Below are 27729 nucleotides of genomic sequence, written 5' to 3'. Positions count from 1 at the left end.
TAGTTCATAAAATAGAATATAAAAAGACCCGAAAAGAACCTCTAAAATAACTACTGCTTGCAATTGATTAGGTAATGTATAATGAACCGTCTATGTCTGTCAACTAAACTGTCTATGAAGTTTATAAAACTTTTTAACCAAAAATGATTTCTAAACACTGATGTCTCAATAAACAAAAACTCTGGTTTGATGAAAAAGGTGCACGGCTAATAATATAATAAATGTGAATTTGTTTTTGTTAATAATCAAAGGGAATAATGTGGTATAGATTCATATTATGATACATTTCGAATCGTATGCAAACTGATCCCCTGACGCTCGCACGGCTTTAAAAAATATTTGTATATATAACCCTCTTGCGTTGAGTTTTTTACTCACGTACTTCACGTTGAAAAAAGCAATTCCGTGTGCAATCAGAAGCATATTTGTATCATGCAGAAAATCATTAAGCTGTAATGACGTTAGATTAGGAAAATTGACACAAGGCGAAATTTAATATAACTGACTAGCTCAATTACATGTCTTGCCAGTGAATTCTGATTTGCTAGACTGTAAATTAAATAAACTTGATGTGAGCTATTTGCCAAACACTAAACAATTTACTTAGAGCGATAAAATCACCTTCTTAGCTTCAGCCAGAAAGATCGTGTCGAACTAATTCACATGGGCATAGAGGGGCTTTGATGAGGAAACAGTATTTGGTATGTAAAAAATATGCACATGATAACTATTTCCATTTCTAGCTTATCAAACATAGCTTGCAGCTTTAATCTGATGACAAACACAAGTGTTTTTACCAGTATAAATAAGATTACCGTCAATGGTTACAACCCAAAAACAGAAAAAATAAACTGTTTTTATTTTATCGTTTTTATTTTCATCCTTACTACCGAGAACTACAGAAAAGTTACATCATGAGAAGAAATTTTTATTATTTCTTGTAATGAACATTACAAAAAGGAAAAATTACACAAGCTTGTCCGAGTACGATTTATTGCGAACCAACTTTCCATGTAAACATTTGTAATGCGATTTGCGGTAAATGGCAGACCCGCAGTGACCATAATATTCTCGTTTGTACGCAGATCCAGAATGACAGATGTACAATTTTCTTCGGTAGAGACGACCGCCACATATTCCCCACACTGCTTTTTCATAACACCGTCCTCTCCAGCATAACTCTGTACTTCGTTTGCAAACGACCCACCGACATATTTGGTAAACACGACGTAAATAACATTGTCCCTTGAAACAGGCTTCAGTGAATTTGTTGCAGACAGCATCTCGGCAGATTTGAAATATCTTTTTGAGATAGCATGCTCCTTTGAAGCAGAATTGATCCTTTTTTATGCAGATATTGTTTCTGCAAATCCGATATAACTTTGTTGGTAATATGTTTCCCCTGAAGCAGAAGTGTGTGCGGACATCATAAAGCGAATATTCGCATAATTTATAATGTTTCTTTAGAAAACGTTCTCCACCATGGCAAAGATGCGTGTTGATGTTATATTGGAATCTTCCACCTGTTGTAGAAAGTGCTCAAAGATTAGAAATTTATTTTTTTTCCACAATTGGGACGTATATTAGTTATATTTTATGACTTGTTCTTGCATGGCTAGGGTGTTCGATCCGTGCGCAGTTATATGCAATCATTTCAAGGTAACGACAAATCAAGTTTTTTTACAGTCTGTTAAGTTTAAAAAATAGTGTACCGTAATAATCCATACAAGCGCCCTGGGCGCTTATTAAATTTTTAGAAATGGCGTTTATCGAGGGGAGGGGGGGTGGGGTGGCGCTTAAAAAATACTGGGCGCCTATAAATTTTTCCTAGTTTTGTACAAATTAAAGACAACGGTGATTTTCAATTTATTTTTAAGATGTAACAAAATAAAGTTTAGCCTTTTTAGGGTTCTCAATATAAGAAAGTAAAATTTTCAAATAAGCGCCCAGTTGCTCAAGGTAGTTTTCAATTAAGCGCCCTCTTTTATCAGGTGGGTGCTTATTCAACGGGGCGTTTAATAAGTGCTAGGCACTTATTGAACTTTGAGGAAATTACCTGGGCGCTTATTCGATGGGGCTCTTAAAAAATGCTGGGCGCTTAATCGGATCATTACGATATATCTCTAATTGGTAATGTTGCAAAGGTGCAGCAAGATGGGAAGGAGGCAGCCCTTAGGAAGGAAGAAAAACAACACGTTGCATTACTTACTACTTCAAAAAAAGTGAAAAAACAGATAGTAGTTATTCACATAATCTCTTAAACATGAATGTCTACTTACATTTACCCAAGGTGTATCGATGATATCTTGAGTAGCCATTTCCACGATATGCAGAAACAGGATTTTTCCAGCTAGGATCAAAATCAATTAATTCGTCTTCAAATTGTTGCTCATTTTCTTCAGCAAGTGCCAATACACTGATGCCAATGACTGCAATCAAAAAATACAGTTTCATATCTAAAATAGAGACGGGCATCAAAGGAAGTTACTTTAAGTTTCTTAAATAATCATGTAATCGAAAATGATAGGAAACGTTACCCATCAAATGATATCGCTTCTACCTTACTTGCTTCTACGACCTACAACAATAAAGTTTCCTGCAAAAATAAGTAAACACTTTCAACCTATTACTTCAATTGTTCAGAAAGCACGTGGAAATATACCACTATATTTGCCATCATGAATGTTAATGCTGAAAAAAATTGCTGATGTAATACTATTTATACCGCACATGCGGTCTTTTGTCTGTGTATTGCTATGATCACGCTGTTAATGATCTACACTGCGTTTTAACATATAATTAAGCTAATTGCTATTTAGCATTATATATTACATGTTAATGATATAGCTGCACATTGTTGCTTGAGTAACAATGTACCATTACAAAAAGAAATAAAAATACATAACTTTAAATTACTGAATTGTTAGAATCAAAAACTATCTGATGAAAATCAAGAATAAAATTGCAATATTCGTTTGAGGGAAAACTAAAAGTAAAATCGTAATTAAAATTGCTGATAGAAATAACTTCAGTGAGACAGTCTATTTTTTTTTTAAAGACAACTCATTCAAACTGTTTTTTTTATCAGACCATGAGTGTTGTAACCGACGGATTTGGAACGAAGAAAACTCCTAATAAGAATGATAATCAAGGTCAATAAAGAAAGATAAAGTCAATTTAAGGACTTTAATGAATAAAATGGGCTTATAATCTAGGCGTAAGTACATCACATTTACCTGATTCATTTTAGCCCATTCTTAAAAGAATATTATTATTGTATCAACCTTGTCCCTAGGATTTCTTGCCTTTTTGACATCGAGGCCGGCGGCGAAGGAGCCCCTCGTACAGGCTAGTGAGTTCTGTACGATTGGTTTACATCCACATAGATAATTTATTCACGCGTCATAATGTATGCAACGATATGCTCTAAAGATTGTGAATTTTAGTACAAAAACATTAAAGCATGAGAGGATTCCCGACTATTGTTGTTGGATATTCCAAAGTACATATATTTAGCTGTTGATAGAATTAATCTTGAAGCGAGAGATACATGGGATCGAGAGTTTTGTTGCAAATTTAGCTATATGTAATTTCAGGTTGCTTCTTTTTTTGTTGTTTAGCTAACTCTAAAGTTTATCTTTAAGTACTGTCCCCAAAATTTCTTACACTTCGTTAGCATTTTAAATAGGGACCAGCTTAAAATTTTTGTTGAGTTCAAATAAGCAAATTATTTGTTTTTGTTATCTATATAAGTTGTTAGTGATTTAGTTTTCAATTGATATTAATTTTAGTTTTCAAATAAAGTTTACTTCGCCTCACATGTCGATTAAAAAGTTTGCTATGATTTTTCAATATCCTGATTGGTTTAGATTATCATGAAATCAAGCTGATTGGTTTAAAAACAATGTAGTAAGCGGAATTACTAATTTGATAAACAATGCCGCTTTTTTCGATCCTTAATTTTGCATTTTCGTACAAAAAATGCCTTAAACGCTTCTAGATTACATTCGGAAGTGTGTTTTGTTTTTTTAGCTGCAATGGCCAATGTTGAGTACAAGTGGTATCAAATATGCATCTACTATACCCGACGCTAAAGAAAGTCAATTCCGTCCACGATTTTATATAATATTTAAAAGAAATACTTAATTTACATAAAAAGACAAGAAAATTTGATGTTTGTAATTCAAGGTTGTACAAAATAAGTCAAAACTTACGTGACTTGAAGCAAAAAAGGAAGTGCAGCGGTTTTGTTTAAGCTGTTTTGACCATCAGGAAGCGTTAAAGGGCAATAATCCCGTCGGGATGCTTAATACGCCCTCCAATTGTTTTGACCACCTTGACAAAAAATTAAGCCTTTTTACGGCTATTTTACACCAGTCAATAAGAATCCTACGTCCGCCCCTGATGAAAGTATTCCTCCTAAACTAAGCGAAAAGTGCAATAAAATAAATAAAAACAAATCCTTAACGGAATGATTTATCTTGCCATAAGGTCCAATTTTTCAGGGGTTTAAATATACCATAATTCACAATCTTTTCCTACTAAACCCTTTCAGAGTATTGGTGATTTTTTTTGTCTCGGCTTATCACACAACTTACACAATGTAAAACTTTCAAAATTTGACACGGGGTAATAAAATACTTAATGTTTCGAATTTCTACTCACACTATGTTAAAATTTCTTCGATTGGTACACGCTATCTTGTTCAATTGATTCGCTATCCGGATGCATGTTGGGAACTCCTAAAAAAAATGTGTGGATACAAGTCCATCATTTTGCAGAGTAAAAGGAGAAAATTTTGAGTCAGAAATATTGATATATATTGATGGTCATTTGCCATGTCGTGGAGTGAGAGACAAAATGTCGCTGAATTTTGTTATACTTTTTTGAATACAAAGACAAGCAAGTCGGGTGAGGTTAACCAAAGTTAACCAACATTTTACCAATAGTTAACCAACACTTTTCCAACAGTTAAATGGCAGTTAAACGACAGATAACCATTAGTTAACCATTAAATAACCAAAAGTTTATCGAAAGTTACCAGCTTACCAACTGTTAACCAACAGCTTATCAACAATTAACCAACAGCTTACCAACTGTTAACCAACAGCTTACCAACAGCTTACTAACAGTTGAAAAACAGTTGATCAACAGTTGACCGGCAGTTTACCAGCTGTTAAACAAAATTTCAACAATTCGATTTCTTCAATTATAAAATAGATTCTTGTAGCATTTATGTATAAAACAGTTGTTAACTATTGGTAATCTCATGTTTTGATTTCAAGCTGTTTTTTAGCCCCAAATATACACTGTCAATATAGCTGAATTGTGTTTATAGTCGCATAATGCTTAAAAAATAGTTATCTGTTAAATTTCAATAATAAAACTTTGAATAACTAAAAGACTTGCCTTCTTTTCTAATTAGGACATTTTTAGCCTCCATCTTCGCCTGTTCTTTTCATCGTGTTACTGGCGCGTTTTCGAGTTTTTTAGGTTAGGGTTATGGAGTCGTAGAATAAGGGCTAAACATTACATCTAACAACATAACAGCTTCCATATTTTGTTAAATGAAATGCCACTATATTCATTGATGTTTAGTATAAATCATTCTTGCATATTTAACCGCGCAACTCCGAGATAACAACAGAACGATGGAACAACGAATCGAATCTGAAAGAACGGCACAAATTCGAAACAATCTGACCGGAATAACCGTTTCGGATGCGATATAACTGTTCCAATCGAATAGCTGCTCTGGATTTTAATTCAAACTCTGACACAACGTTATACAGCGAGCGTTTTTCTCCACCTGTGGGCACAGTGTGATAATAAGGATGTTTTAATACTTTCTAGCATTGCAATTTTTGAAAATATAAAAAGAGTCTCTGTCAAAGAGCCATTTCATGACTATCATGTCGTTAACAGGGAGCTTCTTCCTGATAACCATGCAATTGATTTAAAGATTGTATGGTGACTTTTAAAATATTTTTACTTGTAAAAGTTGTTGTTGGTACAGACTGTTACTTTAGAAAGCAAAAATGCACGAGTTAAATAGAAATAGTAAGTAACTTATAAACTTTTAATAATATATATATATTCATGCAAATTTCCACAAGCCTACCCTACCCACCGCGCAAGTCTTCTTGATTTAATAGACCTGCAGAATTAAACGAAGACTCTACCTGCACCTGCATACAAAGGTATCAATGTGCTAATTACGCAATGCATGTCGGTATGCTCATAAATTAATCCATTATATTATTTGGGTTACGAAAACAAGAGTCGACTAAGTGGAGGTAATTAGTTTTAACCTATCCAATAATTTTGAAGTACTATCCTCATAACTTCCACACGTGTCTCCATTAAACATGCATTCGGTTTCATAATGTTGTAATTTCAGTTATTCTCGATGTTGGCCTACAACCAGGACCCAATATTACTGCAGGGTTACCACTTAAGGGTGTGGCTCTTACAATGTGTCCTTGATAATTTCTTGTCACTGGTTCGGAATGAAACTTTACAATTCTTCCAGAAGAATTGGCGAACATTTGATGGTTTGCAGCTTTAACCGCATTTCCATATCGTTATTCGAAACTGTTATTTCGAATCCAGAATAGTCATTCGGGATCTGAAACAGCTATTTTGGGTCCAGAGCAACTATTTAGGCCTAATTTGCTGCGTTGTTCCGTCATTCTGCATTTTACTGTATGAAATTTTTTCCTTACTTCATATGTCTGGTAGAGAAACATGATAGAAATGAAACTCTCCTTTTCAGGTTTTCCGGTGAGTATTGACAGTCATCACAAAACCTTATGATGGCTTTGCTGTACATATATACTTGTCATGGTGCATATTTAGAGTGAGAACTTTTTAAATCAAAATCTATCCTACTCCGAGTCGACAAAGATAAGGTTAGAAATATCGTTTTAGAATAAGAAAAAAAACCATATTACCCATAGCACGTTCTTAAAGTCATATTTGCAGTCCACAAGGCTAATTTAAATTTATTGGACAATCAAAACTTTCACATTGAAAATAAAATTGTCCGAAAATATTCAATGTTGTAATCCATGCTGTGTTATTTTATGGAGAACGTTTTGTTTTATATAATTGTGAACGTACGTTATTGAAAAGGGATTTTACCATATCTGATTACATTTAAAAAAGGTATTATTTATCAACTGACACCAAATCACGAGTCGAAACTGTCTTGCTTATTAGTGATGATAGCATGTGTAGCTTTTAAAAGACGCTCAATCCCTCTATTGCGACCAGATCTGATTAAAGATGCATAATAAGGCTTTATAATAAGGTTTTTTTAACAAAAATATTTTTGTACATCTAATCTACCTGGTCACCAGATCCTTTGATATAACACATCTACTTGCCAGCAAAACAGAAATGTGACTGAACTTTCTGTGAAACCAGTACCAATTAGTGCATTTTTAATTAAAAAAAAGATATTACAATTGAAATTCAATACAAGAAAAGAAACTAAACTTATCCTGTATCAAACAAGTATTGGAAGATATATAAAACAGCATGCAGATCCTCAGTACTGATAACTGGTGGCGTGTATTTGACATTTAGTCTTTCAAGTGATCAGTAGTTGAACAGCAATAGGGAACCTACTACAAGAGAATATTACCCTCACTGTCATGAAACAATCATCCTTCTTAAGCAGAATCAAACTGCTTACTTTCATGTTTGAGTGCGAGAAGTTCTTAAGAAATTTATTTCATGACAAGAAGCTTGGAAATTTCCCAAGAAATGAGGAAGAATTGTACGAAACTTTAAATAAACTGAAAAAAAATGGAAAACTAAAGAATCTAAGCCCGCAACAACTGGAAATTGCTTTACCTAAAAGTAAAAAGACAGACTCGAGTAAATTTGATTTAAGCCTATTATGTCATCTGTTGCTGAACAGCAAGAATCTGAAAAGTGAAATGCGTAATGCCGTCAAAGAAATAAAGAAGGAAAGAAATTTTGTTATACATAACCCTAATGTGTCATACTCTACTTTTTTAAAACGATGGGATAATATCGAAAATAACCTTGCAAAGCTTGGATATGTGACTGAAGTGCAGGATTTAAAACTGAAAAAGTTGGATGATTTAAAAGCTTTTGAAACTTCTATTAGCAAGAGCAAAAGAGAACTTCAATCAAACGAGTAAGCAACATTAATTTTCTAATAAATTTTTTAGACAAGTTCATATCATTTTTTAAAATTAAAGATTTGTAAAACTTATAGCAAAACACAAAACTTTAAACAACACTTTACACAGGAATTTTGTTGTTTTAAACAACACTGATGAAGCTTATCTTGCCTTCTAAATGTCTAAAGTACTAAATTGAACTTAAGTAGCATGATACGAAAGAATTAACTATCTTCATTTTTTTTGCCCGAAAGTACTTTCTTATCCCTGCCTGTCTTCCATACGTTGAAAAAGGAAATTTAACCTAGGCATCATAAGTTTAGAAGTGAATAATTTAAAACAGGAAAGTAGCCACAATTTTGTGAAGCAGGAAAAAAGTACGTAATACAGGGGCGGATCCAGACTTTTCCAAGACTTAGTCGAAATATTGCTGCTGCGCAGCAATATTTGAACTAAGTCTTGAATTTAGCAGTTGGGGTCCTGGGGGCGCTGTAAGCCCCCCAGGTGGGGTCTGGGGAGAAGCCCTAGAAACTTTCGCTAATTTAAGCTTTGCGGGTACAAAAATCACCGAAAATTGTCTTCCGATTTATCTAGTTATTAGTAAAATTGACGAAAAGAAACGCTAAGCTATAAGAAAATCTCCTAAGAACATTTTTATAAGAATCAACTCTCCGTCTTACACGTCTTATTTTAGATAGATAAAACCACTAAAATTAACAGGGATTAACTACAATAAAGTGAGACAATTGTGAATATATTTCATTATTTACAAACTCTTGCTGTTTCTGCCAATATCAGACTTCATCAGCATGACTAGGTGAATCAAATTATCACACCAGGACAGCAAAGTAAAACACAATCATAACAATAACAATAAGAATATGGAAAGATCAGAATAATGAAGATGAAATGTACATACATGTGATATTATACATACACTCCTTAACACATGTTCTTGTTCAGATATATTTGTTTATTCATAGGGCTAAACTCAAGTTTCGTTTGAACTTTAAAAGAAAAATTAAGAAGGCTAATTTTCTGCTTTTTGCATGCTGAAATAAGAAAATGCGACTTTCGGTTAAGAAAGTTGCAACCTGGAACAAGGGGAACATAATGATTTGGCTTGAAGTCTACACCAGACTTAACAATACCTTCATAACAAAATAAAATTTTAACTGATCTCCATCAGGTAAAATAGATGGGCGTGGCAATATACACTGTGTAAAGAGAGTTCGAAACAGTAACAAGCCGAACTGTGGGAAAAACGTATTAATTTTACTCTTTATTAGTGTTGACAAGGCAAGTATTGATAGAAAAGGAGACCATGTCTTGGGGTACAGTTTTTGATTGCTTCTGCTTTAACTGCTTCCTCAGAAGAAAGAGTCATATCACAAACAATATGGGAAAGGGAAAATCTGAATAAACTTTTTTCAGATATAAAAATATTTCCCTTTTGGTTTTTAAGAGCAAATTGAAAACAAGGATGATTGGAATAAAAGGAAGGATGCAAGAAATGTTCTATGGATGTCAAGATTCTCAAAACATCAACACGAGAATTATCACCTACCAATAACAACGATGCTAAGCTGTATAGACAGTCTCCTGATGGATTGAATCTAAAAATAATATATTTTACCATGACCTTTCACTCAACAAACTTTGTTTCCTAATAGCCATTCGAAGACCTTACTTATCCAGATGTCAAGTTCTTGCTTCTAATAACAACACAAATATTAATTGAGAATGAACTCCTCCACAATGCTGAAAATTTTATTCAAAGCTCATATTAAGAAAACAATTAGCCATCTAGCTAGCTATAGCTAATTAAATCTTTTTGTATTTGTTTTTGATAGTCTGTTGTAAAAAGCTTCCCTCAACTAGCTTTTCATAGCGAATATACTGAAAACAATTAAATACATGCAAGGTGTGTTGAAGAGTAAAAAACATACTTCTCACCTTAAAGCAACAATTCCTTTATCTTCACACCTCGCCCCAGATGGAATGTATATATCTGCACCTGAATTCCGATGCAGACTTTTACCAACCGAAGGATAAATATCCCCAGACAACAAAAATGGCCGAGAATAAACACTTTCTAAAAGTTCTTTTTGGATTTTACGAACAGATTCAACATTATCACACTTTAAATCAGTGAGCACCCGCGCCAACATGTCTGCAGTAGCCATGATAGTACGGAAAGAATCCAATCCAAAAGGCGTGAGTGTTTGACTAATCCTGACGGATGGGAGTTAAAACTATAGCCTAACAGGTTATAAGTAACCACGCAGTACGGAACCTAAATTTCCTACGCCGGCTGCGGGCGACATATTGCTGGACTACGCATAGAGTGTGAAAATTACGTCTAGATTTTGACGTCACATGCCCCTTATGTAAGATGGGGAGGGTTGCTGGCCATAGCTATTTGATTTTTGACTGACTGAGTGACTGATTAGTCACAATGAATCAGTCAAAACATGTAAGCTATAATTTGCAACCCTCTCAGTCTATTTGGTAGCAATGTCACAACTTTGACGTCAACATCGCCATAGGCGAAATGGAGAGGGCTGTGAACCATGGATTTTCGTTGAAATAAATTACAATGTGATTTTATAACGCACTCCCTCTGCAACATCATTTGCTTGGCTAACATTTTTCGTCAAATTTACACTTAGTCACGCGACTTATCTGACTAACCCTGGATTCGCGCCTGTTAATAATCAGAAAGTTTAGAATAGTAATAAGGCCATGTATCACACACCACTAAGTATGATACATCTTTCTTTTTTATTAGTTATTACATATACAATGATCATCATGGAAATCTTGATCTGCGATTTACTGGGGATTGGTCTGTCCAAACAGTAGAGATTGATGATGCGAGAGACTCTTCAAAAACTAAAGAATTAAGTAGGAACAAAGATTTCACAGACAAGAAACAGGAAAACAAGTTGAATGTGACAGTAAAAGCAACACAAAAAATGCAAAAGTTTAACCAAATATCCATTCGGTTAATCGATAGCCAAAACAATGCAGAAAATGTTTTCATTGAAGGTAGCTATTATTTGTTTTATTTTTTTCGTAGCAAATGAGATGGTTGCAAGGGAGGGGGGTTGCTGATTTTAGGTATAATAGTCAAATAATAAAAGCTTTATATAACGATTAAAAAGAAAGAACAGTAGACTAGAATTCAATAAATAATTAAACAAAATGCCATTTTATTTAAACTTAAAAAATAAAAAATGAAATGGCATATTGTTTAATTATTTGTTGAATTCTAGTATACTGTTTTTTTTATACCAAATATTTCTACCTTATATAAACCATCGCATGTTCTTTACTCTCGTGGCTTTAGATACACTCTTATTTCTATACTTTATACTTACATTTAGATATCGCTAAAGCCTGTGCACACCAATATGATAATGACGTTAATGCTATCCATCTATTGACACATAACAGCGCGTCATTGTCACAACAAATTAACCAAATCTCGCAAACAGAGTCAGTGACATCGCAAGTAGAGATAATATGTAATAAAGAACGTAAATTATTGACCCGAAGTGATTACAAAAAGTTTGCCAATGGTTACATTGACCGTTATTTTACCCGTGGAGACTCAACTCTGCAAAAATCCGTCCAGTTCCCATCTCTAATTCGTGACCAAAAGGTCTCTGTATTTGCACATAAAATTAAAGAAGCTTTAACTGGATCTAAGTACGACCATTCCACTTTTTTTACCAATTACGACACAAATGAACATTTAAAGTTCCTGAATTTGCAGAGTGGAATATGTTGTGAACAAGCAAGTTGTACCAACAGAATTTTACTTTTGTGTGATAACATGATCATAAATATTCGTTATACAGAGACAACAGATGCAGAAAGCATACAAGACGAATGCAAGAAAGGCGAGAATGATCTACTACAACTAGCTATTATCAAACAGAGCATTGTAAGAGATAAGATGGTACTTGTCAGTGTTGTGGCAGCTCCAAAATTTGAAAAAGACATGCAGATGGATATTTGCGTTGATTGTAAAGTGTTGCGTAAAAATATTTGTGAATCAAATCAGTTCAAGGATTTTTTCTTAAACATGTTAGGAGAAAAATTGGGAGGAAGAACATATAAAGAACCACACAGCAGTATGATGAGTCAAATTATGTGTTTCATGGCCATGCGACAGATGGGATACAAAGTTCCCGTAATCAGTGAAGATGACGTACATGAGCAAGTAAAATCGGTGATGCTATCCAACGAGCAACTACGCTTTTTGCATGCTGAAGCAAAGAAGAAGATTATCATTGGTCCGTTGGGCAGCGGTAAAACTATTTTAGCGCAGTGTCATTTAAAAGATCTTTACGACAGATGCGAATCGAAATGTATTATTTACTATGTCATTTGGAATGATAAATCTTTGTTGCTCAAAAATGTTATCGACTTTAAGAAAACATTTGATTGGAAAGATAACGTTACTGTCGAGATCAAAAATATTGTGGAATTATCAAAGGAAATGAAACTAAGTAAATTACCTAAAATTTCACAATTATTGCCTCTTGTAATCAACAAGCACAGCCTCATACAAGTCCATATGATAGCAGACGAGATAGATGGAGAAATGTTTGATACCTCTGAAGCATCAGCTCTAAAGCAATACTTTGAAACAGAAAAGAATGTTCAGGAGTCCGTCGTAGTTTTGTTCCCGCAATCAATCGAGAAACATCGAACTTTTGAGTGTAATGGACACAAAACAATTTATAACACCTACGAGTACGAAAAAACGGGAATGACGGTACTGAGACTTAAGCTTGCTATGAGAACATCTGAGCTTATATTCAAATTTCTCAAAGCGTTTGAAGAGAAAATAACTGCTAATACAACGGAAACTAACCTTCCTGATTTGAAAAGTAAGGATCCTGCAACAGAGAGTGAAAAAATTGTCCTGAAGAAACAAGATTCAGACAAGGGAGATGGATTAGTTAAGGTGGAAGAGAAAATAGTTCCAGATATGGAAGAAAAACCATTTGAGCCGTTGCTTGATATTGATATTGTTACTGCTACCCTTGATGAAACAAAATGTTCTGCAGATGTTAAAGCAACTTTAAAGGTAGAATGCAACACTGCCATAGCGCTCGGCCACAAGATTCAAGGGAAAGAACCTTGTTTTATACACCTCAAAGAAACACCTGAAACAGAAGCTGATCTTGTGGTCACGCTGGCAATTGTTTTAAAGAAAACGTGGTTAGACAAAAAATTAAAACGTCTGCTTATTCACAAGTCAGATGATCAAAAAAGAATATTTCATAGATTGCTTAGGCTCCTAGGAAAAGACTATTTTTATTATGATTCATCAACCCAATGGAAAATCATGGATAGTCGTGACTCATCTGTGAATGCACTGCCAGAGGATGGTTTCTATACCATGCTAACAAGCCCAGAGGGCTGCCGTGGAGATGAAGCAGCTGAATGCATCTCAATCATTGATCTAAATGACAGCAAGTTGACTCATCTAACACTGGAAAGTTTGTCATGTGTTACTGAAAACCTGATTATAATTTCTACATCCCATATAAACAGCAAAAGCATTCAAAAGTGCTCAACTGGTTACTTTCTTAAGGAACTCTTAGCTGCGAAATATCTTCGCGAAATATGCGTGACATTTAATCCTAATATGGTTGAGCCGTGCAGTGGAAAAAATAACGTATTCGAAGTGAACAACAACCATCTGGAGTATAAAAATATGAAAACTACACTAGAAAGTAGAGTCAATTATCCCGACACACAGTCAGAAGTCATAAACGCTGAGGAAATCATTTTTAAAAAGTAAGGATGTGTTTGTTATAAATATTAAATAATTGTTTGTTATTGGGGATTTTTTTTTTTTTTTTTTGTAAATAGACAGCATGAATAAAAACAAGATATTTTACAACCTTTAACAATAATTCTATTTTTAAAACTTGCCTAACACGTTGGTTGAATTAAAGTTATTTAATACCTCTAGCATCTAATACACGGAAACCAAAAAACAGAAATGTCCTTAATTTTATGCCCCGTAGTGAATATTTAACTTATAGCTAGTCTACCTGCTAGCATGTCCAACGGATATTTTTGATAAAAAAAAGACGAACAGTAATTGTGCAAACACGAATTAATAAATATCACACTTTTTAAAAACAAAATAACTTGGTGAAAGTACATAAAACTTATTGAGTCGAAACTAATTTCAAGCAGCCTGCAAAAATACTGTATATTTATAACATAAACATATCTTTGAACTTTGCATTAGATTTCTACAAACAAACAACGAAACAAGCTTCATAACCGAAGCTAAATAACATCCCAAGCCATATATTTGCGCTTTTTGCATAACGTGCAATAAAATAAGTGTTATATTTCGCGTTCTTCGTTGATACATATGTTAATTTATTTTTCATATTTGTGCCTTGATTATTTGTTTTTTCGTGGTCGTACGTGCTTTAATTTAAACACTACTTTACATTTTAATTTTAATTTTGTGCGTTCATTCTTTCATCAGAAGTAAGAAAAATCAAATACTCATACTTTGCTTCACAGTATGGCCGTTGAACAAAAATTTGCTTGCCGCTATTGTATGCTGAAATTTCATTTCTAACTTATTGTTGTTAACTTTTTAGTCTTTATCCTCCCCAGAAAGTCAGCAGTATTGTATGTTCGTATATAACTGATTCATCGTGTGAATTACAGTGGGAAAATAGAGGATACGATTACACTGTTACAAAACAAGAGGAGAGAAGCTCCAATTGGGAAGTAGTTGCAAATAATATCAGGTCAAACCGATGTATTATTAGCAACATTGAAGTTGAAAAAACTTATCAGTTTTGTGTAAAAGCTGTCAATCAAACTTGTGCATCAGAGGATAGCATTGTAAAATACTGTCACAGGTAAAAAAAAAATTATTGTTATATTAAGTAGGATTTGATGAATAGATGTGATTAAAGAATCGTCCAGGTCATGCATTTTTTTCCACAGTAATTATAAAGTTGTGAGAAGCAAAAATTTTAACCCTGCAATTCTGACAACGTTGTTATGACTGCTATGATGTTTTTATTCTAGTTTTATTTAAAATATTCATTCTTTATTTTATCCATAGGCCTTTTCCTGCTCCACCAGTAACTTTTAAAGGTAAGAATAAAATCCTGCTAGTACTTCAGTTTTCTTTGTATGAGAAATGTTGGAGTACAAACATAAATACTGCCTTTAAATTTATCCAAACTTCTATTTGTTACTTTAAACTTTACCTCAGACATTGCAGAAGCTATTCATGGTAATAACTTAAAAGAATTGGGAAATCTTCTATCTACAGATCCCAATTGCGTCTTCATGACCGATGAAAACGGTTGGACGCCGTTAATGCTGGCTGTAATGGAAAAGAATGAAAAAATGGTCTTGCTTCTTGTTGCACAAGGTAGCAATGTTTGGGCAGAAACAAAAATGAAAAGCAACAGTTATGTTCTAGCTGCAATGAATGGTCACGATAAGATCTTAGATATTTTATGTCAACACAACATAGACCACATTAACCGCAAGGATCTTGACAAAGGCACGATCTTGCATTATGCTGCATCATATGGAAACGTTGCTTGTGTGGATGTATTATTACGATTTAATGCTGACACAACCATTAAAAACAAATATGATAAAACCGCCTATGAAATGGCTGGTAAGATAGGAAATAAACAGAAAAAACAAGATATTGAAAAGAAGATTGAAAATGCTCAATAAACGCATCGTGAAAGCTAAAATTAATTAAATTTTATATTTCGAATTAGACTTTGTATTTTAACTACTGCGTAATTATCTACTGAAATTATTACAGAGGTTTTGTTTTAAACGCATGAATATCTTGTATGAAACAGGCTTATCTCTTTCCACTAATCATGAGATTAGAATTGAGAAAAATCAAGAAACAATTAAACGCTATTACTGAAATTCGTACATAGAAATTCAACTTTATTTTGGTGAAAATATAACATTTAGTGTCCTTGTGAATATATTTTTCCACTTACTTTGTAAATGTACAAATTCTAGATTTTTCTAAGTTGTTAAAAAAAGTTTTTGTAAATAGATAAGATATCACAAAGAAGATTTCTCCTTATTCCCACACCCTACGTTAAATTCATTTGACTACGGTATGCTCTCAAGATTATACGACCATTCTCGTGTTTATAAGTTATCTTTAGGATGATTGCAATATTTTAAATTTACTTATTAACCAACACTCGATTTTAGATCTTTGGGGGTTCGTTCAATTACACATATACAAAGATTGTTGAATAAATTCTTGTTCAAAACATTGTGGTCACCATGGCAGTAAAATTAAACGATGATGAACTTCGAAAAATTAATTTTTTATAAATATTTATTGTTCACGTATACAAGCAGCTGCGATGGCCGAGTGGTTAAGGCGTTTGACTAGAAATCAAATGGGATCTTCCCGCGTAGGTTCGAATCCTACTCGCAGCGAAAGGATTACTTTAGCAATTTTTTAAATAAAACTTCCACATGCAACTTGTACCGCACAATAATGTTGCATCATTTGGCAAACATTAGCCAATAGCATCTTTGTTTACGTTTAAAAACAAAAATTATACCTAAAATTGCTATAATAGAAGGCATTTTGGTAAAATTACCAAAATTGGGAATCAATTTTCCGGGAGAAAATGAATTAATTATGATATTCCTTTACAAAAATATCACCTAACTCTTTCTTTAACATGCTGCGTCCTCTGAATAGATCCGACACAGTTTAGTCTAAGAAATCTGCAGTTGTGTATATTCCACACGCAGAAATTATCTTATAAATCTAAAATGAGCCGAATTGTTTTAACAGCATGTTGAAGTACGTTCTTTGGTCATTTACCATATTGTTTCTAACTAAAGAACTAAATCAACTTCTTGATTAGAATCGATTTTAGGTTCCAATCCTTGGCATATTTAACAAAAGTGTATATTAAACAGATAATTTTAACTATCATTATAATGGTATTATTAAAAGAGATGAACTACCCTTCTACTCATGCCTGAAATTATTTCCTTTTCCCTAAAATTACCTAAAAATGTATTTTCAACAAAGATATATACCACATAAGGTGTTTATCGTATTTAAAATGGAATAAATTATTGTTGAATTTACGTGTACTGATAATTTTTTTTAATCTGACTCAAATTGATTTAGTTAAACTGTTCCATCGCCATGTAAGGAACACGTGTTACTTAGAAATATCTGGCTAAACCCTTTGTGATCACTATGGTGATTCGTAGAGCATATTGGAACGCGTAGTAATATGTTTGAACATATCTCTGTAGATGAAATGAAATTCAGCTGCGATGGCCGAGTGGTTAAGGCGTTTGACTCGAAATCAAATGGGATCTTCCAGCGTAGGTTCGAATCCTACTCGCAGCGAAATATTTGTGCATCCTTTGGAAGATGTCTTCTCTTGGGAATAGCTGGTCTGTGTTTAACCTTGGTGGAGGAAAATTTTATTCCAAAAAAATATTCTGCTATATATTTTTAATCTCTTAATCTTTGGACCTTAACAGAATAGGAATTGTACACTGGCTGGATTCACTTGTCCCTGAATTATCGCATTTTTTCTTTACCTCTTTAGTTTAATAAATTTTGTGTTGACCCCAAAGCTCTTTGAGATAAACTAGAAAGAAGCTCTAGACTAGTCTGGTCACATAATGGATTCTCATTGGTACATTTGTTTATTCCTGCGAATAATTGTACATTGGCTATTTCATTTGAAATATATGCACTAAAGTTTTTAAAGTTTTTTACGTAAGAATCAAAAATTGTCGCAGTTAAAAAAATTGCTTGAAAAAAATGTTAGGAATAAATGTTCGATGAAGTACACTTATTTTTTTTCAAAAAGCTGGATTTAAACACGAAATTTAAAGCACAGTAATAATTTTATAAAATGAGATTATTTTTTATCGTAAAATATATAAAAGGATTATGCAATGCAAGCCACTTTGAATGACTTTGCAATCATTTGGTTGCTGCTACAGAGGTTATAAGAACCATTATTTGACTTTTATGAGATAAAATTAAAGAGAACAAAACTTTAATAAAATACTAAGAAAGAAAAACGACAAGATCAGAAAATCTCAGCAAACACACGGCTTATATTTTTGACTTGTGGTTTCAGCACTATAGACATTAAACATAATTTGGATCTGATTAAAGGATTTTATTGATAGATCTGTTAAGAAAAGTATATATAAATTTATGTATGCAATATCTTTATTTTTTCTTCTTTTTTAAAAAAAAGTTTATGCATTGTATATTGTATTTTTTCTGATCATTTGCAAAAGTGAGAATTTTTTAACCTTCTCTTTGTCACAAAAAGTTGAACTCATTTTTATTACGTATGATAATAAGATTCAATATGAATTTTTGGGTATCCTAATTTTGAATAACTTTTTTGTGATTTTGACGCTATTTGCAAAATTATATTTCACAATATTTTTAGAAATAAATTTACAAAACAAGAAAGTTCTTTTCCCATATGACATGTTTGTTTGATATCGACTTTACATTACTGTAAAAATAAATAAAAATATTTTCCTGTCATCATAATTGTTTCGAAAAAATATTCAAAGTGTAATTTTTTATAAAAATTTTGATCGGAAAATTTTGATTGCCATCATAACCAATCACAAAAATGTTCCCCAAATCTTCGCTAATGCGTCTTATTTCAAGAGATAAGATTTGCCAAAATTTTCACATGTGATACTGAGTTTAACTTTTAACATAAATAGTTATTGTGAAAGGTTAAATGGAGGATATCAATTCTACATATCGTGTATCATAAACAAAAATAACTGTGTGGTCACATTTAAGAATTAAAATTCCAGACCTTTTTTGACCTTTTTGCATGAGTACTAGGACCCTAATTATACAGGGCAGTTTTGGCTCAGTTGGCAGGTTAACCCGTTTTAAAAAAAATCATATTTTATGAAAAATGTCAACCCAAGACATGATCTACTTAATTAATTTAAAGAAATGTAAACAAACTAGCAAAATAAAATAAACGTAACATTGACTTTTCATATTTGGTTTACTAATTCGTTTTTATCACTTAATACAGACAAAAAAATTCAAAAAATAAAACTGAACATTTAAAACATAACATTATTTGTTTTTTTTAGTTTTGACTCTTTCAACCTGGCACTGGCTTGCCAAAGCGATTTTGTACGAATCAACTCATCCTTAGGTGAAAAACGAGCCAGCTTGCCTAAAAACAGTTTGCTTCATATGCTTGCATCATATAAAGTCAATAGCAGTCTACTTCCATTATGCCAAGCTGAATAATTTAATCATGCTGAGCATGTGGCAAGCTACAAATGGGTCAATCAACCTTATATAATCAGGCTAATGATAGATAGACAAATATTAAAGAATTTTAGCTTTTTGGAGCAACATTTTTGAAGCATTAAGAAAATTAGGTGATGTTGAAAGCACCCCTTTTTTGTTTTAATAAACAAATCTTTGTTTGATTTGTTTATTTTTTTTTATTTTCATATTTTAGTCCTGTAAGGTCAACTATTTTTGCTACGTTATTGAATACATGTCGACATTCTTTGACCTTTATAAACTGTACTACTTTATAGACTGTACTAACCAAATAGTTTCGCTCATCGTTAAACAATTGATTTTTGAGGCCTTTAACTTTTTATAAACAAAACTGCTATCCAAGAGGAGGCACGTTCTGAATGATGAACAAATATTATATGTGTGCAAAATTAGTTGTTGCGGAAAGATCCCATTTGATTTACTATAGCAAATTTGAAGGTATATTTTTTGTTTTTTAAACTTAAACAAAGATGCTAATGACCAATGATTGTAATTGATGCAAACATTATTGCACAATTAGATGTAGAAACATTCTTCTAAAATATTGCTAAAGTATTCCTTTCGCTGCGAGTAGGATTCGAACCTACGCGGGAATATCCCATTTGATTTCAAGTCAAACGCCTTAACCACTCGGCCATCGCAGCTGTGTTTTATTTAATACAATAACTACTTTTACCAAACTAATTCTCGACATTATTCATGCTTTTACTGTGATGTCATGGTAACCATAACGTTTAAGTAAAGAATTTTGAACCAATGTTCTGTAGTATAATAAAATGCCTTAATTTAAAAAGAAATTTCGCCACTGAAAAATTTTTACAAATCGCGCTGTCAAATTCTGTAGACTTAGGTGGTGTATACGTTGGAGGCAGGACGTTTTCCGGAATGCTTCGCCTATTATTTTTTTTCAATTAAAACATGCAGAAGTTATCACGTTCGTTCCGGGACGGTGTGTTTATATATAAAAAATGGTCCAGCTTAGCTAGATCGGATTTCAGTACAATTATTGATATATCCCGTAAATTCTCCGTTCCAGCATTCCATCCCGTCCCGCCTCTCATGTAAACAGCCTTTTAAAGGGACTACCAAAACTAACGGAAAAATTGCTATGGCTTTTTTGATTTTTGAGACTGGCGCGAAGAAATGACCCTCTGCCAGGGTGGTCTATTCTGCTATTTGATTGGTCGCTCCCGTTAATTATGAAAGCAAATTAATTTATGCGGAAAAAAATAACGGAAAAACAGTAATGGCGGTAAAGCTTCACTTCAAGAAAGATGCAGAAACTTTTATGCTACTTACTGGATTTAATTTTGCGAAAAATTAAAAAAAAATGGGCTTAGTTAGTGTAGCTAAAGCCTCTTTGTTATACATTTATAGAGACGATTTGTAAAGTAAGTATCCGTTTTTTTGTAGTGCAGGTGGGACGGATTTATGCAGTTAAGATTTGTTTAAGTGTTGGAGGGTGACTTTGTTTGCTAAATACACAATGTTGGTTATTAACTTTCTACAATACCTAGTAAATTAAAGTATGGAAGAAATGTCTATTAGCTCTAGCTAGCTCTCTTTGAAAAATATAGAATGTCACCATATCGTAAATTTTATACATTTCGATAAAATCTAAACAAGAAAGCAATTTATTTTATTTTAAGTAATTTAACTTAAAAATAAACGATATTTGTCCAATTAAGCCAAAACAGGGTACAAGGACAATGTTCAAACCTAGGTTGACTGTCTAGCAAAAAGAACATAATCTTGATTGTTATTGCCTTTTTAAATATTTTACATGTATGTGTTAAGAAGTGTCTGTAATATATAGAATGAATTAGCTGTCATACAGCGAAATATAGCACTACAAATTAATTTTTTTCCACCATTTTGGTTTGTGGTTCCCTTTTTCATCATAATTAAGCGTCACAGGTCCATTATGTCAATATCAAAAATGCAATAGCTTAAGTACAAAAAGGATTATTGACTTCAAAAGTTATTATGGATGCTTTTAGACCAATGTAAAGGAATTAGCATAAAAAAAAATTTGTATTAGCTATACTTGCGGAGTTACAGTATTTACGCTTTTCAAGGGTGGGCGATAATTAGACTTTTCAAAATAATGATGGGTTTCACCGAATAAAAAAGAAATGAGTGCAATTTATATAGCAAATAGATTTCTTTCATACTATTTGGTCCGGGGCATTTTAAACATATTATAACAAAGGGGAGGCGACAGATTCCGCCCCACCCTCCCCCCTGTCCCCTCATCCGTACATTTTGACAGGCTTGTCCAAATTAAATCACATTTGGCATATTTATAGTACGCCGTAGAAGAAACGAGATAGCAGCCATAAAATATTGCTGATGTTATCACTTTTTCTGTGACGTCATCGTAAGCTTGAAGTTTGTCTAATATTCCACTATCTGCCGAAAATTCAATTACTTACGTACTTGAGCGATTTTTTACATTCTGTGTAAAGTTTCTGACAGCCAAATGAAAGATATTTGACATATTTTCCGGTTTTCGCATAGTTCGCACTAACGGCCAAAAATTGCTCGGAAATTCTTTTTTCCTGATTTTCCAGTAAAATCCGAAAATATCGGATAATCAAGTTAATCATATGACCAAAATTATCAGATAATTTTAACAAAAGGTAGTATATTTTCCCCATTAAAAAGAATTCATGGGGATTTTTAGGGGTAGGTCTAAGAGATATGGGACCTAAATATTTGGCATAAGGTACCTAATAGACAAATAGATAAATTTCAAAACTCATTAAGTATCATAACCATGAAGCATAGTTTAGAAATTTTTATATCAAATGAGCTTGTGTTTATTTTTTAGACCAAATGTTGTTAAGCCCATCCCGGCACATTTTCATATTCCATGACACCGTATAAATAGGGTTATACTGTGTGTTATGGACCACCATTCAATTCTTTGCTACTCAATTTGCAAATCAGATATTGTCCCTAGATACTTCAACACACCCTTGTCTCCAGGGTTTTTTGCCTTCTTGATATGAGAGATTATGTCAAAAAATACCCTGTTATTGTTGAACGGATTTTGAAGTATTATTGGCTTTTACATTTTTCTTAGCCAGCACTTTATCAGATCAAGATAAAAATGGCGCATTGAGCTGTGGTTGATTATAGTTATAAACTATAAAAATTTGTTTATATATAAAGCTATATAGTTAAATTTATAAAAAAGCTTGGTTTTACTTTGCTAGATTTGTAAATATATTACTGACTGGTTAATGATGTCGCGTTGTACATTAACAAAGAAGATAGAGGGCTACTGATGTAAGAAATACAAGTGTATTATGTAGCTAGCTAGCTTGCTAACACGGGTTTTAATACATTTAGCACGTACTAGATGATCAAAAAACTTATGTAGATGTGTTGATGACAGCTAGCTTTATATATTTTAGCTTAGTACTTTCCTTAAATCTTTAATAGTAAAATTCGCAATTTTAGAGAGGATTAGAAAGTTTGTTTCCTTGTTCCTCAATTAAGTTTCTCTCAAAGACATGCAATATTTGTTTGAAATCAAATTCAGATAAATAAATCAATACATATGTTTATTTCTTGGAACCCTTTTTGCATAAACTTATCAAATGTTAACTTAAATTGATGAATTTATTCTAAGAAGAGAGAATAATTATAAAACTTAGGGACGGGGGTTTATTGTCTTTTGAGAAATCCCTGAATTTCATAACTAGCTTACCCGTATTTTTATGCTGCCGTAAAAATCAACCTACTTGCAGCTTGCACTTGCGACTTTTCTGTTATTGGCATCCTGCATCAAAATTATGCAACACAGAAGTTTTTATGGACCAGTTTTAGCTTTATCACTTTCAGTACATATATACTTGTTAATGTATCCAAATGAAAAGGTATTTTAAACAAAATTTTTTAAACTTGGTAACTTTGCAAAAAAATAGGTCTCGTAAAAAATCAAAAGTGTTTCAAAATTTAATTCTCACAAAAAGTAATTCCTCAAAAGTATCCCTTAATAGTTCTGCTCCTTAACATAACAGAATGTTCGGAAACCTTGACAAACTATCTAAAAGCTTTTGTAAACTAAGTTTTAGCTCATCACAACTTTTAAAATTTCTAATTAATTTATGACCCAAAAATCCACTAAAGATTATCTTAATAACAGAAAAGTATATACTTTGTTTCCATTCCAAATATATATCTACAGCAGACTGTTATATAATCTAAAGCTGTCTACATATATCCAGAAAGTTTTCTGCCCTTCTCTTTAGTCCCTTTATTCAAAGGATTTAGAACTCCACAAAAATAAAAACTTTTTCCATAAACTTGATTTGAAATCAAAACAATGAACTATCTAAGTTCAGCAAACAAAAATTCTATTCAGGAAATACTTGCTAGCTAGCTAAACTACATAAAAGTGTTATTTAACTTGCATATAAAACAGCACAACCATTTTTCAACCTTTAAAGATGTTTATTGAAGTACGTTTTCTGTTGCTGGAACATAAATTTTCTAACCGCTAAAGTTCCGCAATTTTTTCATCGCATAAATTAACGTATGACGCGTTAATCTGGCCATATATTGGCCAAAAATCACTCAACGATACCAGCGTATTTTTCGTCGTCTTCTCTCATATCAAGAAAACAAAAAACTCTGGGAACGAAGGTGACTTTAACACACAGATTAAATAACATGACACTTACAACAATCCGTTATTGGTAAAGGTTTTGTGATAATACTTTTCACCAGATATTCAATATTCCCATTTGACGAAAAGATTTGGACAGAAAAATCTTTCCACATTTGATAAGACTAAAACCCAGCCGTTCGTACAAAGTGCTGCCATTTTTAAAAATGCTTACCAATACTAAACATTAACTACCAGTTATGAAAAGTTTACAATACACTTCAAAAGTCCGCTTCGCCACATTCAGTAAAAGTATTATAATCACACGTCTGAGCTATGCGTTTGCCAATAAATTTGAAGTTATAGGTTTTCAACGTTCTGACGGAGCGGAATAATTCAGGAAAAAAAAACGAAAGTATCTCTTTGGTCCTCCCATCTTTAGTTAGCTAAAAGCCACAAAATAAATTCATTTAAAGATTTGTTTGTAGCCACAAATTATGAGCATAAAAATTTGTAGTTACCCTTGCCAAAGCTAGCTAGCTAATAAATAAAGCTTACCTCCCGCGAAAAAAATGAAGTTGGCTTCATATGAAGAAGTTTTAAACGTTTTAAAAATTTTCTTATTTCTTTAAAAAAATCTGAATTTTTAACTTAGAAATTTTGTTATACAAATTTATTTATGACATCACGGATTAGAAAAAAATGAGACTTTGTCAAGGTATGTGGTGATTTAAAAGTTTTCACATACCCATTTTGATATTTTAAACTTTTTTACATGCATATTAATACTTAGTTACCCTGATTATCATTCATACCAGCAAATTTTTTTAATCGAGGATGTCATAATTCCGCAAAATTATCTAAACTTTCAAGACATATCTCTGGGAAAGCAATAATGATTTTTCAAAAAAAAAAGGACTGCTTACTGATTTTTTTTTTAACAATGACGTATTTTGCCAAATAATCCTTTATTTGCAGTCACTTCTGTAAGACAAAGGGAATAATTGAAACTTGACAATTTTTTATTTGCTGTAACCAAGGAAGATTAAAAAGACACCTCATTGATGTAACTTTGATAAACAACCGCAACTACAACAAACAAAGAAGTTGTTAACAAAATTCTTAAACTAAAATTTACAAACGGCAACATTTAACTGATATTAAAAGTTGAATTGAAAAGTTTAAGAGTATGAAAATTGGATCAGAAAGGTTAAGCATCGATTTATTTAGAGCATTTATAAAATTTCTTGCAAATAATAAACACGAAAAAACGTTTTCGTAGAAAAATATGGATACCATTGGTGTACGGGAAGCCACGTCGGAGGATTGTGAAGAAATTTTCAAAATGGTGATTGAACTTACGAAGTACCAAAGCAAACCTTTAAGCTTAATTAAAACAACAGCAGAAGCATTAAAGGAAGATGGATTTAAGAACAAGCCTTGGTTTAATTGTCTGGTTGCCACTAAAAATGCAGAATTAATTGGTTACCTTTTGTACTTTCGAACTTACTCAATACAACATGGTCGAACAATAAAGATGCAGGATTTGTATGTAAAATTAAATCATAGGCACGTTGGTGTGGGTAAAAAGTTGATAAAAGAACTTAGCATTATAGCTGTTAAAGAAAAGTGCAAACTGATTCACTGGTGCGTGCTGGATGCTAACGACAACGCAATCGGATTTTATGAAAATATTGGAGGAGATATGCAGAACAGTGTGGAAATTGGCGTAAATCATGGCGAGTTAAAGAATTTTGCTACAGGTAGATTGTAGTATAGATTCTGTGACGGCTTCAAGTTATAAAACAGCTTTATACCATTTTAGTAAGAGACAAAAGAAGTAATTCGGGATAGTACTTTCACTACCCTAAATGAAACATTGACACAGCCAGAAGAAACTCAACTCCGCTTTATCTGAGTCGTATTTCCTAAATCAAAATTGAATTTTAAAGCTTGCTCTAAGGCTTTGAAAACTATCAACGAAACGTTGGAATCTAAATTTTGCTTGAATGCATTGACTTGACTTTGATTAGGTGAACTGTTAAAAACATTATCAGATGTTTCCGATTTATAAAGACATATCTGTTGATGGTGTTTCAACCCATATTTACTTAAAATAATTCAGATTTGTTCAATTGTTTTTGTTTTTCTGTAGCTGAAAACAAATCCTATGTGTATTATTATTGAACTGCTGCTGAGTATAAAAATCCGAAAAAAAGTGGTTCACCAAACGCTGCGAGTAGGATTCGAACCTACGCGGGAAGATCCCATTTGATTTCGAGTCAAACGCCTTAACCACTCGGCCATCGCAGCTAAATATCTCGGTGATAGCTTCAAACAAATTACTTCTCGACTTCTGTAACAAAAATATACTTGAAATATCACCATGGTGATTTCAAATGTTATACATTTCACGAATCCGCAAATAACACGTCGTTCTCAACAACTTAAAAAGGCTACAAAACAAACTGGTTATTTTTGGCTTCCCCGAAAGTCAAGCTTACGCCAGGTGAAAGGTTTATGAGCAATGAGGAGCAAAACAACATCTTAAACCATCTTATATATCATATTGACGCCCAAATATAACTGATAACGACATGAAAATTTTCAGCAATAGCAAATCACATTTTTGAACAAAATTTGTTTAATAAAATTTAAAGTAATTGTAATTATTCTAAATTGTTTTATTGCAAAATTTAAAATTCAAAATAATAATATATTTGATTTCACAAAGTTAATCTGACGTGAAATAGACAAAATATTAATAATAGTTTAGAATCTTTCAATATGTTGGACTGTTTATTTAATGGAATTTATTTAGTAACAAAAAACATGTGGTTGAAATAAAAAGTGCGTTTTATTTTTAAAATTCATTACAATTCGTGTTGCTTAGATCATTTGGTTACTATTAAGACATTCCAAAAATGTAAAATGCTTATATACCATTTTGACAATCCTCCAGTTGTAATAATATGAAAAGAAATCAGCAACTAGAACTTTTACATACAATTGGTTAAACCTTTCCATATTTATTGTTAAAAGTATGTCAGGTATGGATAAAAGTATGCCTGGTAGGCTATTTTTACCCGTACACCCTGACCATCATTAGTAAGGTTGAGTTTAACTAAAAAAATAGCATTTCTCTTCTCTATCGCATCAAACTCTTCTAAGGATAACGTGTAACTGAAAGAAAATGGTAATACGGATTTCTCATATTCCCAGTGTTATTTTCAAGTCACGTTAGAACCGAGGCTTATGAAATAATAGATAATAATCAAAATGGCTACAGAAAGTGGAAGTAGCAGTTTTCAGGGTAAATAAGAGTTGTTGAAACTGCTATTTAGAGATAAAAATTTCCCAATTTTTGTTATTAACCAGTTAATAAAACCATTTGTTATATAAGACACTTGCTGGAACTCTTTGACTCTTTTTCCGGCGTTCACCATAAAAAAAGTCAAGGAACATCGATTAAGAACTGCAAAAACAGCTAGAAAGTTTAAAAACGAGAGATCTTAAACTTCAAATTCCGTAAGTACAAAATGGAATGAACAGTTTTCTTT

At 32.6% G+C, this 27729-nt stretch overlaps 3 protein-coding genes and 3 non-coding genes across 7 annotated transcripts; 4 read left to right on the top strand and 2 right to left on the bottom strand.

Moving 5' to 3' along the window:
* Nucleotides 1–398: 398 nt before the first annotated feature.
* LOC130625663 (uncharacterized) lies at nt 399–9794 on the bottom strand. 2 transcript variants are annotated; one of them, XM_057440763.1, is made up of 5 exons: nt 9724–9794; nt 4666–4742; nt 2538–2578; nt 2280–2456; nt 399–1523 (listed from the first exon to the last, which is right to left on the bottom strand). In XM_057440763.1, the coding sequence occupies exons 3-5, from the start codon at nt 2539–2541 to the stop codon at nt 967–969; spliced, it is 738 nt and encodes a 245-aa protein (XP_057296746.1). In that variant the 5' UTR covers nt 2542–2578; nt 4666–4742; nt 9724–9794; the 3' UTR covers nt 399–966. The 2 variants fall into 2 exon arrangements, with proteins under 2 accessions (XP_057296746.1, XP_057296745.1); XM_057440762.1 differs by having other exon boundaries at nt 2280–2578.
* On the top strand, nt 7380–16054 carry LOC130625662 (uncharacterized). Its single transcript, XM_057440761.1, has 6 exons — nt 7380–8170; nt 10948–11207; nt 11546–13976; nt 14807–15073; nt 15283–15314; nt 15436–16054. The coding sequence occupies exons 1-6, from the start codon at nt 7659–7661 to the stop codon at nt 15912–15914; spliced, it is 3981 nt and encodes a 1326-aa protein (XP_057296744.1). The 5' UTR covers nt 7380–7658; the 3' UTR covers nt 15915–16054.
* Nucleotides 16055–16573: 519 nt separating this feature from the next.
* Nucleotides 16574–16655, top strand: Trnas-aga (transfer RNA serine (anticodon AGA)). The gene has a single exon. It is a non-coding gene; the product is annotated as a tRNA-Ser (tRNA).
* Nucleotides 16656–17513: 858 nt separating this feature from the next.
* Nucleotides 17514–17595, top strand: Trnas-cga (transfer RNA serine (anticodon CGA)). Its single transcript has one exon. It is a non-coding gene; the product is annotated as a tRNA-Ser (tRNA).
* A 2748-nt stretch (nt 17596–20343) lies between these two features.
* LOC130625932 (thialysine N-epsilon-acetyltransferase-like) lies at nt 20344–27013 on the top strand. Its single transcript, XM_057441058.1, has 2 exons — nt 20344–20942; nt 25452–27013. Exon 2 carries the CDS (start codon nt 25458–25460, stop codon nt 25941–25943), a length of 486 nt encoding a protein of 161 aa, XP_057297041.1. The 5' UTR covers nt 20344–20942; nt 25452–25457; the 3' UTR covers nt 25944–27013.
* Nucleotides 26401–26482, bottom strand: Trnas-cga (transfer RNA serine (anticodon CGA)). The gene has a single exon. It is a non-coding gene; the product is annotated as a tRNA-Ser (tRNA).
* Nucleotides 27014–27729: the final 716 nt, after the last annotated feature.

The sequence above is a fragment of the Hydractinia symbiolongicarpus genome, chromosome 14, assembly GCF_029227915.1.
Source record: "Hydractinia symbiolongicarpus strain clone_291-10 chromosome 14, HSymV2.1, whole genome shotgun sequence".
NCBI classification, from domain to species: Eukaryota; Metazoa; Cnidaria; class Hydrozoa; order Anthoathecata; family Hydractiniidae; genus Hydractinia; species Hydractinia symbiolongicarpus.
Note: the sequence above shows the minus strand (reverse complement) of the source record. Positions and strands in the feature narration are given on the sequence as shown.